Raw genomic sequence first — 16,557 nt, forward strand, 5'->3', positions numbered from 1 at the left:
ATGTTTTTTATTTCTTTACATATTTAATATATTTTTTTGGAAAGAAATATTTGGCTATGAAACTTGGAAAAAGATGTGATTGGATTCTTACTTGAATTGATTCCTAAGAATCTATGATTTGGTTATCATTTTGAGGTGAGATGAAAAGGGAAAAAAATCTCTTGTGAGGGAAATTCTCTCATGGGGTGGGAGAACCATCCTTATGAGGAAATCCAAGCTATCCATCTCTCTCTTTGACTTGAGGGGCCCAATTTCTCCCTTTTAAGCCTTCTAAGGTTTACCCACAACTTCTTTCTTCATGGATCCATCCCTTAAAATAAATGTAAGTCTTCTTTAAGTTTATTGGTATATGATCTTGTGCTTGATCCACTTGACATTAAGATATTCCTTCAATATGGCCCACGTCCATCATGTGTTATGCCCAAACCTTATTTATCTCCATGTAAGTGTTGTTCATGTCCCCTTATATGGACCAAACTGTGAGGATCTCCCTTAAAATGAACCTTGTCATAACTTTCATCATTCATGATGCTTAATCTGTGAGTTCTTAAGCTCACGAGGCTGTAAACTCCTTCGTGGGTTATGTCTTGCTCTCTTTTAATGTGGTTACAATCTTTTAAGCTCATGTAACCATAATTTCCTTTGTGGTTGTGAGGACTTAAGCTTATATAGCCATATTCTCTTTATGATCGTGGGCTTTTAAGCTCATGTGACTTCTCATATGAGCTTAAATTATGTATTGGTTGTGAGTTGTAAGTTGTGCTACTTGGATTCGCATTAACATATCCCTAGATGAAGATCATATGTCATATATCTTCCTTCTCAATCGGGTAATTGTGTATCTTTCTTCAAGCCTTGGATGATGTCATGCATTTAGATCTCCTTTGATTCACTTTAATCTATATGTTCTCATGCGCCCTGGTTTATCCTTTTCTTCCTACGTTCATGGCGATCTCCTACTCCTATTACTAGCTCCTATCCATTATAATTCTCTTTTTTTTTTTTTGTCTATTTTTACTTCTATGTTCCTATTATAATTCCTTGCCTCCTAACTTATTTTCTTCTTGGTGTTCCAGTCTTCTAACATAATAATAAAAATAATACTAATAATAATTAAAACAAAAAACAAAAAAACAAATGGTCCCATTAGATTTTTATTTAATTTTAAAAAAAAAATTTGATGATTGTGACAGGTTTAATGAGCAGAAAAATATAAGTGCATACATATATATATATATATATATGTTTCTATAAGAAAGATGTTTTCTTTAAGATCACCATATTGCATTTTTAAATTTAAAAAAAAAAATTGATGATTGTGACAGGTTTAATGAGCAGAAAAATATAAGTGCGTATATATATATATGTTTCTATAAGAAAGATGTTTTCTTTAAGATCACCATATTGCATTTTTAAATTTTAAGAACTTAATAGAATTAAAATTAATTATTTTAATTTTATTTATATTCATTTAAAATTAAAAATTTATGTTGAAAAAGTTTCTCATGATTAAATTTAGTTTTGAAATGAATTTCATGATGTTTTTATAATTTTTTTAATTCCAAAAGATAACTAAAATAGTCTAATCATATTGTTTCCTTAAAATATTTGAACAACTATAATGGGCCGAGATCAGAAGATAACAAGCCTTCCATTTATAGCTATGGACAACAAGGCAATGAACTCATAAATGTCTAATGGAAGCTGGGCTGGGCCCATACCAATGGCACACCTCTAATTCTCAATATATATATATATATAGAAGGAATTGACATAAGTCAATTCTACCATTTTTAAAATAATTTTATTTTATTATTTAAAATAATGATTTAATTATTTTAATCATTAGTTAATAAGAAATTTTATCTAAAAATCTAAAAGAATTATGATAATAGTTGGAAACCAGTGTGGTAATATAGAAAACATTATAACTATTTATTTAATGTGATGATATATAATAGTTATGTATTTAAATATTTTAAACATAAAACAAAATGTAAGTATGATAACATTTATATATGATTTATTTTTTGTTGGTTACAAATCATGAACTTATACACTACATAAAATTTTCATCATACGATTTTTCCCAAATCTTATTCATTCTACAAATAATTTTTTTTATATTTTTATTAAAAATTTTATTACTTTCATATAATATTATTCACAAAAGATTATATTTATGTTATTATTTATATAATCATAAAAATCACATTATGTGCGTACTACATTAAAACACATGAGAAGGGTCTATCCTTTGCATAGTAAGTTATATCGCTAAACTGTTATTTTGCATTTACAAATATACATATATATATATGTATAGAGAGAGAGAGAGAGAGAGAGAGAGATGAGATAGGCACTGAATTACCATTATATTTGTTCTTTGGCTTACATATGATGTTTGCATCTTTGAATTTTTAAGCTATTAATCTGTTAAAATTAAAAAACAAACAGTTCATAAAGAAATAAAAATAAAAATGAATATTTGAATTGTTTGCAATTTACAATTATTAGTAACAAGTCAGAATATTTCAATCTCTCTGTTACATATTTATATATAAACATATTAAATTTTACAAATTCATATATGAAGAGTCAATTATACCACACAAGACATATATTAATAGATTATGAACATTATTAATAATTTTTATGGAGATATTTAAAGAATTTTTGATACTGTCAATATATCTATTATGCAATTATTTAAAATAAGATTGGGTGTATTATACGTAAATCATATTTATATATGACTTTCTGAATTATTAAAGTAAATCTTATTAATACAATCCATATGAGAAGAGATCATATTGATTAATGAAGAAAAACTTATATAATGACAAAATGAATAAAATTACAGCATTAAATAAATATAAAACAAAAATAGAACAAGGTATAAACTTTTTTTTTTCCTTAAGTAAGGGTTTGTAAATTTTACAAATTAATTTAGTATACTGATTTTACTTATTACAAAACTTTGACTAAAGCGCATAAGCCGAGCTCAGCTGAGCTTAGCCGAGTCGATGACCCAGTGACGACCGTGAGCTCGAACTTTTAGGCCATTGATTTGGGCAAACAAATTTACTGCTCTTCTTACACCTCTATTATCTACCGAGGTAAAATAATCATCCCCAAAAATTACCCCCCCGGGTCTCAGCATCCGATAAGCCCTGTTAATATCCGCCCAAGCCGACTGAAAATCATGACCCGCATCGATTTCTATCAAATCGCCCAACACGCCCCACTCGCACAAAGCCTCCAGAGCCGACCCGCTAGAAAACGGAACGGGTAAAACGTACCCGGTAGAGTTCAAGTGGATAACGTTTTGCATGAACTGGTACAGAAGCAAAACGTCGCCGTTTACCATGCGGATGTCTTTGACCTTGTCGCGGAAAGAGGGCCACCCGCGAAAATCGTCAACGCAGAGGATCTGGGTTTGGAGACCGAGCTCGCGGGTGAGCTCAGCCATATGCAGAGCCGACGCACCTAGGAAAGTGCCGACCTCGATGATGGTGCGGGGCTTGACTCGTTGTATGAGGTCCTTGAAAACGGCGTTGTAAGAGCCCCATCCCTTGATGCGTTTGCTGCGTAGGAGGGTGCTGACATGGGGCGGTGGGAAATCGACGTAGGGAGAGGTCCCGTTGAAGATTCGATCAAGAATTGTTTGACGGATGAGCTCGGGCGGAAGCGGGTTGGCGCAGCGAGTAGTGATTTGGAAGTTGTCGAGTTGAGAGCGGAGATCGGTTGAACGAGATTTTGTCGGTCCGAGTGAAGGAGTCTTTGCTCTTGCTTCTGCTTCTTCTCTTATTGTTTTCGTTACAGTTATCGGTGGTGGTGACGACTCTATCGATCTTGGGTAGAGGCAGTAAGAGGCGGACAGGTAACCCAAAGCGTAACTGAGGAGGATGAGAACTATAAAAGCTGCAGGGTAAGAGAAGAGGGTAGGTTTGTGGTGGTAAGAAGAGCGTTGCCGTTGATCTTCTTTCATTTCTAGGCAACTAATTATTGGGTTTGTTTAGAAAGAAAATAAGGGCAAAGGGTTGCTATACTTTTCAAGAGAAGGAATTTTGGGTCGTTGGTTTACTAGAAAGAGGATACAAGAAGATGAGAGACAGAAAACAGAGTAAGTTTTCCAGAGGACGACGATGATGTTATGCAACAGTTGTTTAGATGTTAAGTTGGTGAGTGGGGGCCGGGGAAGATAATATTAAAATTCGAAAATGACCGACGGTTGTGATTATTAATTAGAAAGTCTAAAATCTTATTGATTTTGTTGTTTTGCGGGGAAACTTGAGGCTTTGTGTTCTGGTAATGCTTGAGGACTACGTAGGATGAAGACAGTCTGTAATTTCGTTTTGCTAAAATTATAAAATCTTTCTTCTTACAAGAACAACATCAATATGTTATTAGAATAGTTGAGAAGATTATTTGGGAATCATAATAAATAAATGTTTGGTCGTATTTGAAGTGGTTGAGGTTGAACGTCACTGGCAGTTGGCTTGAAGGAGAAGTACAACCTCCTTTTCAACTTCAAAAGCGACCATTTTAGTTTTAAACCCGTCAATCTCATTACTTCCCCCGTTCGGGTTTCTCAGAAAAAAGCTACTTAACCTCATCGCTTTTTCTTTTTACAGATTCTGGACGAGATAAGCTTTCCTTTGTGCTTCTTTTGCTTTGCTTCTCTTTTCTTTATTCATTCTCTTCTATTCGCTTCAGTATAAACTTATCTACCCATGTCTTTCAAAAGAGATTCGGTAATCATGATTCCATTAACAATTAATTCCAACTGACATCCGTTTCTAACATGACATATGAAGAATTACAGAGCATTTTTACTTTCATTTATGAAACCAATGCCATTTGGTGCAGCTCTTCTGTGCTATCAGAAAGTTTCAACCCCATGACCAACATGTACTTAACTGCCAAGACTAAGAACCTCATTTTCAACTTCGGATGATATGATTTTTCTTGTGTCTGACTTATAAGGAGCAATCAACCCAATAAATCACAATTTTAGAATACCCAGCACGCATTTGGGGTTCTACAAAATCTTGACCATGGCCGGTAAAGACCATATACTCAAACCTCTTCATACTGAGATTATCATTCTTTCACATGCTTTGGCACTGACACATTGACTCCTCAATTACCTACCTGCCTAATCTGCTAAACTAAACAAACACAAGAAAACTTCAGTTCTTCGCTCCATCTATCAAACATGACAAAGAGCAGCACAGTTCTACTGTATGAGAGATCTATTATCAACAGCCATACATGTTCAAAGAAACCTGATCATGCAACCGTCACTTTGCGTCCTCACCTCCCTCACCACCACCATGTCCAGCAGCTGAACTTCCTGGCCCATCAGCACCGCTGGCACCAGCTTCAGAACCATCTTGCTTGCTCCCACCACGTACATCATTTGGCCCTGCAGCTGAAGGGCCACCACTGCTGCCTCCAAGAGGAGCCTCAGTATGCATTTGATGCATACCATTGTTGACACCCCCAGCTCTAATCGCCATTTGTCCTTGCATTGCCGCTTGATGTTGCTGTAGCTGCTGCTGTGGATCCTGCATCTGATGTGAACTACCGAACGATAATGGCACCCGTGGAGGGAAAATACCCGGTTGCTGAGCCATTGCTGCTGCTTGAGGATGTTGCATGAAATACCCAGGTTGCATTGCAGGATGTGGAGCCATCTAAAAATGTTGATATAAGTAAGCAAGGAGGGTAAGCAAAATTTAGCATAAGATAATTGATGCTTGCAACGTAAGCAAAATTTAGCATAAGATAATTGATGCTTGCAACATACCTGGGGAGGCATTGTTGGTGTCTGTGGTTGTGCATCAGCAATGGCAGCTAAATACATCAAATTTTTTTGAAGCTGAGCTTGATAGCTAAAATGATCAAAAAGAAAAAATTATGTTGAAAAATTTCAAATATTCCGAAAAGGTTAACAGCAAACTTGTTGCATGCAATGTGCAAGCACCAATAAACATATAAAAGTGTCTTCAACAGATGTCTAGACAGTGCCGCCACCCACCATCTATTAAAACCAGAATAAAGAAAATTGTGATACTTCATTTCCTCCTATTCCTGAGAATAGAAAAGAATTACAATAGTTGTAATTTCTGTGTGTTGCTCCTGTGAATGGATAAGAACAATTGAAACTGATTACTCCACAAGAAGGCAGATAGGATCATCTTTATGACTATATGAATGCTGTAAGACTGAAGCATGCTTTACCATGTATATGGAAAAACAAACTCTAAAGGACTCAACAACTCAATTCATCTATTTTATTTTATTAAACTAATAAATATAATTATTCCTGTCATTCTAAGGCAAAAGTAATTTTTAAAGGTAATCCTCTACCAAACGGAGAAAATCTTGTAGACTTCACAGATATTTTGGCAGATTCACTTTTGTGGTTTTTCGCTTTTTCTCGCTGTACATAGCACCAACTTCCTGCCATTGTCTATAATACTATCTTTTTTCATTATCTTTTTTTCTTGGGAAAGAGCTTAAGACTAATCATGGATACTGATTCAAATGTTCAGAAAAAGTTCCATCATGCTAAAATGCAATTCACAAGGGTATTCAGTCGCCCAGAGAAAGTGAGAGAGAAAAACCACATACTGGGCACACTCAGCAAGTTTTCCAAGGTTCTGATTATCCAATATTGCCAAAATCAACTTCTTGTTCTCATCCAGGTACTGCATCAAGCAATAAAGTAATTTTTAGACAAGTAATAACCCATATATAGAAACCTAAAATCAATCTTCAGAAATGTAATAGCATGATGAAACAAGTAAGAAAGATCATGAAAAGTAACACCAATAAAATTAAATCATGTCTAAGTAACAAAATCGAACAAAAACTACAAGCTTATCGACAAAGTAATCAAGGCAAAAAGAGCAGAAAACTAAAGTGCAAAAACAAGGATGCATTCCAACTCTATGTGAAGAATTTGAGAAGCTCTTTTTAAAAAAATGTTTCCTAAAGTACTCATAACACTTCCCTCGATCTTGAACTTCCAAACACTTCAATATCCATAAAACTGACTACACCTTAAACAGAAACTTGCTAACCAGAAAAAGGGAAAAAAGAAACTTTCAGTATAAATAAAACTGAGAAAGAATGTATCTTTATAAGTGTAAAGAGTTAGGAAAATATTGAATATTTCTTGTCGTTTTATTCTAAATGGTTAGGGATATGTATACATAAAAGAGGAACCTATATATAGTAACATAAATCACTCTATTAATACTAATACATATAGAAAATCAACTAATTATTACGTGAGAATATTCCGTAATATATTTTATAATATTGTAACACTCCCCCTCAAGCTAAAACATAAATATTAATCATACCCAGCTTGTTATGAAGATATTCAATATAAAATAAAATTAGTAATGAGATAAGTTGGGTTAGGAATGGTGCACGACCCTTTACCTTTGCAAAGACCAATGGAAAGATCAAAGGCCTGTGATGCAAAATCAAATGACGAGAGAGATGATGCAGGACATGTATTATTAGTCTGTGATATTCTGGAATAAACATGAACAATTTGTGGTAGTACTTGGGTCGGAGGCACACCAACACTATCATCAGTTTACTCAAATAGAGTTGGAAGCACATCATTTGAAGAAATACTATTATCTGTTTACTTAGTATAAACACTTTGTGTAAATTTATAGATGAGTCACCAATCATCCATCCCTTAACTTGTAGAATTGGACGATGAGAAAAAGAATGGTATATTCTCTTTAAAAAATCACATCAATTGACATCAAATATTTATTAAAATCTTGAGAGTAGCATCAGTACTCTTACAAAAGGCGAAAATATCCCAAAAAGATACACTTCAAGACCTTTGGATCTAATTTTATCACATTAAGTCGCATGTCTCGAACGAAACAGGTGCTACCAAATATCATAAGTTGTACCGGATACAAAAACTTGTTTGGAAAAAGAAGACTGTAAGGAATGTTTCCATAAAGTACTATAGATGGCAGACGATTAATCAATAAAAAAATCGTGTAAACAGCATCAGCTCAGAATTGCTTAGGTACTTGCATTTGGAACAACAGGGTTTGAGTTGTCTCAAGTAAATGTTTATTCTTTTTCTCAGCGATTCCATTTTGAGATGATGCATTAACACACGAGGATTGGTGAAGAATCCCGTGTTGAGTCATATTATTCTAAAATGAGTCTGACATATATTTCTTGACATTATCACTTCTCAATACATGCACGAAAATACTAAATTAGTTCTTGACTTCAGCACAAAAACCACAAAAGTGAGAAAATACTACAAAATAATTTTTCATAAAATATATTCAATTCATTCGAATAAAATCATTCACAAAAGTAACGAAATATTTAAACTCTATTTTAGACGGAACATGATATGAGCCCTAGACATCAAAATGGGCTAACTTAAAAGCAAACTAAACTCTTTTATTAACTCTTGAACCTGACGGACTACAATGATGTTTCACAAATTAACATGACTCGCAATCCAGTGACTGTACATTATGAAACTGAGAATATACCTTCTTCAACATAGGAGAAAAAGATGTCTCAATTGACAATATGCTTCAAATGAAAAAACAACACTAGAACAGGCAACCGATCGAAACACTCAAGAATCAAGAATGTAGAGATCATCTGATAAATGTCATTTACCAATAATTTGTTTCGTCATAAAATCTTGAAAAACACAATGATCATGAAAGAACGTAATACAACAATTTATATTTTTAATAAGTTTACTCATAAAAATCATATTAAAAACAAATTTAGGTTGATTCAAATGACAGGGGAATCGATGAAGTTAATTTTGTGGTCCCGAAACCCACAATATTATAGGTCGACCCATCAGCAATGGTTACAGAAAAAAAATGTTTTGTGTGGTCGAAAACTAGAAAATATATTAGAATTATCTGTCATGTGATCTGTAGCATCAGAATCAATCACTCATCTGTTTGATAAAAATAAGACATTTTTTCTCTGATTCAGCAAAAGCAGAGAATTCTCTTAAAAATTTCTGATATTAAGAGAATTTAACATACTCATCAGCTGAAATCAAAATAGTTTTCCTAAAAGATGAGCTAGTAGCAGAAGCAGCAATATTAGCGGTATGTGTTGTCTGATTCTGTAATTTCTTGTAATACCACTTTATATGTTCTTATTCATGACAATAGTAGCAGACAATATTACCATTTGTTTCAATTCAAGAATTAAACTATCAGATGAAAACCACCTGACACACCCAAAAAACCAACAACCAAAAAGTTCATCTGAACCACTTTAGGTCGAGAAAACTATGACTATTGCTAAATTTGGTGTATATTGCTTCAGCATCTATTTTTTTCCAGTCTAAAGTTATTTGGGTGGGAAAATGATGAACTATGCAATATTTACTCAACCCCAAAAACATGGCAACAAAAGAGGTAAGAGGTAAAAATCAAGAATCTTCATTACTTTTACAAAAAATATTGTAAGCTTAATATGCTTCTCATAAAAGATGATGTGAAATGCCTCAAAACTCCATATGTTTTACTTTGACACATGATGAGTTCTAAAATTAGTACCATGTAAAAAAAGGTCAATCATGTCAACATTTATTGCGTTGTATCCATTCTCAGGTATGATGCAGAGAGTTAACACCAGAAGATTCAGTAATGGAAGTTTAACATCATTATTATATCAAACTGTTAAGCACCTTATCTTGAAAAGGAGAAAAAAAAAAGTATAGCTTGTGGACCAACAACAACTAATTCACCCTAATACTAAACACAGAGGACATTGTCCCACCACAGGCGAAACCATCATATATATCTATATTTAACCAGGATTTAACAAGCCTCTTTTTTGCCCTGAACACAGCACTCACAGTTGCCTCCTGTAAACCACATGTATCAAAGTCTAAATATAATACCAGTGGAATTCATCAATAGAGATCATGCCGCTAGTTCATTGATTCGCTCACTTAAACTGTAAAATTTTGTTCTCCGGCCATCAATTTAGGAGAGATAAATATTACATGTTTGGGAGTGCAATCCCACTACTTTGTTTAGTACATTTGTCTAGATATATCAATCAAGAATGAAAACAACTAATCTCCTTACGGCCCTCTCCAACCTTCTGGGATATTAAAATGAAAAGCACAACAGTTCTAGTCCGCAGAAAACTATACCGAGACACGCAATGTCAAAAATGCCAAATGCATCCTTTTTCAAATCTATATTAAACTTGTTTGATATTGATCCTCTACTGGTTACAGGCCTGATCATCTGTTAAAACTGAAGACTTTAATATCCTTTAAAAGGATTCCAGCATCTAATTAGGGAAAACCTAATTAATTAAACTCCTCCTACTTAAAAGTTTATTTAAAATCTGTATCAATTATTTGCCTGATGAAAGATGCCCGGGCGTTCTAAAGAACCTATTTTATTTCCCGATCATTTAAAGCAAAGCATAAATAAATAGTCCCGAGAAATAATATGAAATAAAAAATCTCGATATACCATAAAAGAGAGGTACAGAGACAGAGAAAATGATATACCTTCTGAATTTGCTCGGTGGTGATGTTTGTTGGTGGAAATGAAGGCATAACAGGAATCATTTGCGGTGGCTGCTGCATCTTGGAGTATTAATTAGGAGGGTGAAAACCCTAACCCTGATCCTCGCCGATAAAACTTTTCTGAAAGCAAAAAAACCCTAAAAATGCATATTATAAACAGATGATGAGATATAGATACAGATAGAAAAGCACAGAGGATTGGAGAGACAGAGAGAATGGTGTACCGACGGCAAGCAGCTATGAGAGGGAAGAAGATAGATGGAAGTATGAACAGCAGTGTGGCAATGGCTTTTAAAATCTTTTTTTACCAGAGAAAGAGGAGAGAGATTTGCTGTATGATGTAAGGACAAATTAAAGAAATATTTATTTATATAAACATTTTTCTATAAATTTTAAATGCTGCACGAATACCTACGTCACTTTGTCTTGTAGTTTAGTTTGGCCTCATTCACCTCACGTGCCTCAAATAGTTAATTTTTATTTTCATTATTACTACTGCGATAGAAGTTTAAGTAGATAGAGATTATCTTTTTTTTTTTTTTAATAGAAAAATAGTAGATGGGAATTATGATTTTACCAAACAAGTTCGTTAAAAAAATGAAATTTAGATTTATTGTAAATGAATTTGGAATTATTATAAAAATGCTCAGATCTACCTATTTGGATGTAATAATGATACTTTTATTTAAAGAAACCTAAATCCATCTGCCAATTAATTATGTCAAATCATTTATTTACTATATAAAAATTTTATCTATATATTACTTATTTATCAATAGATATTTTATTATGACATGAAACAAATATGGGATAAAATAATAATTTGTTTTGGCCTGATATTTAATTTTTTTAATTAATTTGTGACTTAATTTTTGATTAAATTAATTTTTATATTTTAAAAAATTTAATTTAATTTTTTATTAATAAAAATTAACAATCTTAACTTAAATATTATGTATTAAATTTATTACTAGACAAAAAAAAAAAAGAGGTGACAAGTTTTGAAGGATTTTTCATTTAAAAATATAAAAAATATTTTCATAAAAAATTATAATTAATCTATAAAGTAATGAGAATGTAACAATTTGGAGCAAAAGATGTAGAAGAACGAAGTAGAAAAAAATTCACAAGAAAACTTGGATCAAAATCTCCGTTCTCCTGAAAAAGGGAATTGATGACTATGTGTGCTTAATGCGAAGCTTTCGAGCAAAATATTGAACAATTCAAATTGAGAAAGAAAATTAATATATTGGTTAATAAGTTGAGACATTAATAGTTTTTTATATTGTTAAGATGTATATATCTAAAAAAAATTAATATCATATTAAACATTATTTAGTATATGGCATGACATTCAATTAATACCCAAATCAATCAAAATATGTTATGTGTTAATAAAAGTTAATTGTGTCAATTTTTATTAACAAAAAAGACTAAATCAAAAAAATTTCAAAAGTATAGAGACTAATTTGATCAAAAATGAAGGAATAAATTAATTTGAATAAAAATAAATAGTAAATGAACCAAATCATTATTTTAACCAGTAAAGATGTAATAATATATGAATTAATTAATTTTGCTAGACAAAAGTTTACACATATATATTAGTTATTTTAGCAATAAATATTTTATTCATGACAATGATGAATAAATATATAAATATATAAAACAAAATGGCAATAAGGCTAATGTCACGTGTCTTGTGTATGGTGAAGAGGTAGAGACTGTTAAACAAACATTCAAATTTCTTATCTATGCAAGTATAGTTTGAAATCTTTATCCCCGCCATTAATGGTCTCATAATTTACTTTTTTCTACATATGATTGATTGAAGGTTTTTCTTTAACCTAATGGTGAGGCCACTAAGTTGATTGTGAACCTATTGATTGTGAACCACCTTAATCCTTATGGTATACTCATATGTTTATGTTCCTATGGTACATTCAAATTGTACTCTGATAGCATCATGTAGTGAGTGGATATGGGACTCATTTTATAATAGTGATGGTTCGTGTGGCTCATTGTTTAATGCATCATTGTAACCCTAATTTCGTGGATTTAAGATGTTGAACTGTATAAGATATATGTGAAAATTATATATATCGCATGTATTAAGTTGTGATGGCATCATTTTTATTTTATTAGGATTGTGGATCTCACTCATTTATTATTTTTCAGATACTGAGATGATTCCTGAGAAGTAAGTAGTAATATAGATAATAACCTTCTAAAGTTATAATCAAAGTTTTTATTTTGTACTTTTATATTGTAAAATAAAAAATAAGAATTTTATAGTCTCATATGATATGTATCGGTTGTACATTTAATGGATGCAGTAATTCTATGCATTTTTATATCAATAAAAGTTAAAATTATGCTATTTGTTTAAAGTATAAGTGTAAATATTATGCCCGATCATGCATATAAGACGGATATGGCATGTGTCATTAATGTTTTTAGTATTCATATTGTTAATTAGATATTGTAAAGGTCCGAAACTAAAAGAAAATGATTTATCATCTAAATGCGAAAGTAAACAATAAAGTTAGGTTTACATTCTTTACACAGTAAATTGAAATACCGAATAGGGATACGAGAATGTCCCTTCTGCATTAGTTCATAAAAAAGACAAACAATAATTAAAAATAAATAAATAGATTTCTTATAGAGTTAACCTCCACTAGCACTTGAAAGGAGTCCGATAGGTGAACTACTCACAATCCTCTAGCTGATTGGGATCAGGATCTTGGTTTTCTTGATATGAAATGGTTTATAAAAAAGTAAACTACACTAGTCTAATAAGAATGTCACACTAATTACTTATACGAAAAATAAAGATTAGTAAAATTCACCAAACAACTAATAAACCTCATAATTTGAGTAAATTCATTTAATATCAAAACGTTATTTCCATATTCACTGCTACGAGTTTTTTCAAAATCAACCTATAAGACAAACACCTATATAACATTTATAATTTCATGCACAAGTGAGTAAAGTCGGTCATTATCCATTTTTATCTGCTTACTGAGACTATTGAGGGTCTATAGGGATCCCTCTCTACTTGTGAGCTCAATATCTAGATTTGTCAATTTACCCGGCCGTTTCTATATCCCGTCCGGTAATGGGCACCAAACACACCATCACTTTGATACTCCGTTCAGTATGAGGGTGAACTATATCTCCCAACCATTTCAGTATGTGACCCCTCAGCCCTGTCCGGTTGAGATATTGTCCACGATATAATTTTTTCTATGTACCGGGTCCGTCCACCCTTTTTCAGGGTACCCAATAAGTCTTTTATATATAAATTTCCATCAACAAACAATTACCAATCACCTACTAAGATCTTATTTTATATTTATAGATCAATCAAACGATATTTAAGCAAACAATACATTTTTTTATACCTTAACAATTAAGAAATGTAATCAGGGTCTCTATTTTAAATCAATTAATCATATAAAAATCATAATCAGACAATCAATAATGAAGAAGCAATTAAATGTAATAATTTAAATCATATGGCAGAAAAATAAGCAATTTAGGTAGTATATGAAAATAAATAGACATAGGCAAACTAAAGTTATTCGTACACTGATCAGTTTTCTAGCTCCACTAATGACCTGTAATTATTGTTAAATTTTTTTTAATTTTTACAAAATACGATATTATTAATTATTATGCCTCAATTTACCGTAACAGAGAATAGAGTAAGGGATCTTTACCCAGATCGATGTTTCAAAATATTGTGCTACCAACTATGCCTCCTTACGAGGCTTGGATTTCCTGAATTTTCCCTCAAGAAATTAAAATACTCGTAACGTATCCAAAAATACTCCAAAAACTCCAAAATCGATGTCGAAAATCCTTTCCGATCAATTTTATGGTTCCAGCACGGCGCCGCGGCCATACTCCAACATTGACTCCGCCGCCCACGGTAGCGATTTACCTCGACCTGACCAGTTTTGGCCTGTTTTTATCCAGTTTTTACCGATTTTACACATATCCCTGGTAAAAAATATGATAGGAAGTTTCGGTTGGTAAAAAAAATCCAACAACTGAACTTACCTGCGAGGGGAGTCTCCGAGTGCGGCGACTCTGCCGGTTCTCCTTCTCGGTTGGGATTTCTTCTTCGGCTAACATGCATAGAAAGGGATGGTGAACATAGTGGTCAAAGAATCGTATGAAATGAAAAACAGAAAGGGGGTCATTGGAGGGGGTTTAAAGTTTTAACCGCGGCATCTCCGCGAGGCTTTGCCATCAGTTTTTGTTACACTTGCCGTCCCTTTTGCTCCGATATAGTCACAGGGAGACTTAGAATTTAATTCCAAGTGGGAATGAAAAACTTTTACCTCTTTTGACTGTCGACGGTGGCTCTAGTGCAGCGACAGCAGGTGGTCGACCTTTTTTTTTGGCATCTAGTTCTTCTTTTCCTACGAAGGCAGGGCGGTTATGGCTAGAGTTTCCTGGAATGCGATGCTTAAATACCCATCCTTTGTTGATGTAGGTCGTTCATTTGGAAAGATGTGCCCCTCTCTCATTCGTTGGATCTATCCTATTCAGGGATTGGGCTGCATGATCAGATTGAATCTGACTATTCGATTGCGCCTAAAGAATGAATGCATTTGGGTCGTTCACGTGTGCGAGATGAGATTTAGGTTGTCGGATCACTGGGCAAGCAGATCGTTCGCGTGGTTTCCCACGTGGTGCCGATGTTAGTAGGGTTGCCACGCGGTGTGCTCTGGTTCGTCGGAGCTACTAACTGTGTCATCCCACATGGCCGATGTAACGGCCCCGGAAATTCAAAAGGAAATAGATATAATAATCTGAGTGCGGAAGCGAAATAAAAGATTAAGGTTAACATCCCTTACACAGTAACTTAAAAGTACTAAACAATATCATTAAATAAGTTTTCTAAAAGAAATACGAGAAATGAAAAAAATAAAGGAAACTATAAAGTATCTAGTATCTACTCGCCATCTTCTTGTAGATCAGGCTCGGAAACCAAGTCTTCCTGATCTGAAATGGTTAAATAAGGAATGAGTTACACTAACCCAGTAAGGACATCACACTACATCACCAGCACATAAGTAAAGATTGGTAGAAAATCAAAATAACTAATGGAGCACTAAATTTAAACCAATATATTTATTTAAAATAAAATCATTTACCATTTTTCTTACTATCAGGGAATTTATGGAAATAAATTACAGAAGCAATAATATCATACAGATCATAACTTCATACACAATCAACAATATAGAACAAATCATAAATTCATATTCATTAACAATAAACTAAATCATAACCGTTTCTTGTATCACCAGCTTACTAATATCTATAGGGATCCATAGGGGTATCTCCACTACACGTGAACCTTTCTTCTTAACAGTCTTAATTCCAGGGCCGTCCTATACCTCGTCTGGTATGAGCGCCAAGACATTAAACCTCAATACTCCGTCCGGTATGAGGGTGAAGCGGGCTATCTCCATACTCCGTCCGGTATGAATGCCAATGATTAAGTCTCCATACCCCGTTCGGTATGAGATGACGTTTACGGTAGAGTTCCCTATGAATCTGGTCCATCCACCATCTCCTAGGATATCTAGTGAGACTGTCACTTTATTCATTTATCATATCACATCTCATTCCTATTTGTCCTAATCTCCGTCACCAAATCAACAGTAGTGAAGTAAGTGATACATGCATTTAAAATCATAGAATAGATAAGCCAAATACCATAATGCATTTAAACTGTAAAATAAATCAAACAGGAATCGATAGAGAATAATGTCCGGTTCGGGCTCCATTAGCAATCATAATTAATTATGCATATCTATTTAATTTATATAAAATATATTATTATTATTTATTCAAACTTCACATCTATAATAGGAAATAGGGTGATAGGTCCTTATTTGATTCGATGCCGAAAACTAGATTGTCACTACGCCTAC

General features: G+C 33.1%; 2 protein-coding genes across 3 annotated transcripts; both read right to left on the bottom strand.

The window, feature by feature from the left end:
- Positions 1-2,887: 2,887 nt before the first annotated feature.
- Positions 2,888-4,129, bottom strand: LOC110808470 (S-adenosyl-L-methionine-dependent methyltransferases superfamily protein). Its single transcript, XM_022033969.2, has one exon. It carries the CDS (start codon positions 3,989-3,991, stop codon positions 3,005-3,007), a length of 987 nt encoding a protein of 328 aa, XP_021889661.1. The 5' UTR covers positions 3,992-4,129; the 3' UTR covers positions 2,888-3,004.
- A 1,031-nt stretch (positions 4,130-5,160) lies between these two features.
- LOC110808471 (GRF1-interacting factor 3) lies at positions 5,161-10,949 on the bottom strand. 2 transcript variants are annotated; one of them, XM_022033970.2, is made up of 5 exons: positions 10,822-10,949; positions 10,580-10,717; positions 6,643-6,719; positions 5,816-5,900; positions 5,161-5,702 (listed from the first exon to the last, which is right to left on the bottom strand). In XM_022033970.2, exons 2-5 carry the CDS (start codon positions 10,655-10,657, stop codon positions 5,307-5,309), a joined length of 636 nt encoding a protein of 211 aa, XP_021889662.1. In that variant the 5' UTR covers positions 10,658-10,717; positions 10,822-10,949; the 3' UTR covers positions 5,161-5,306. The 2 variants fall into 2 exon arrangements, with proteins under 2 accessions (XP_021889662.1, XP_021889663.1); XM_022033971.2 differs by having other exon boundaries at positions 10,580-10,734; positions 10,822-10,945.
- Between the last annotated feature and the right edge of the window lie 5,608 nt (positions 10,950-16,557).

The sequence above is a fragment of the Carica papaya genome, chromosome 5, assembly GCF_054855325.1.
Source record: "Carica papaya isolate Zhongbai chromosome 5, ASM5485532v1, whole genome shotgun sequence".
NCBI lineage: Eukaryota > Viridiplantae > Streptophyta > Magnoliopsida > Brassicales > Caricaceae > Carica > Carica papaya.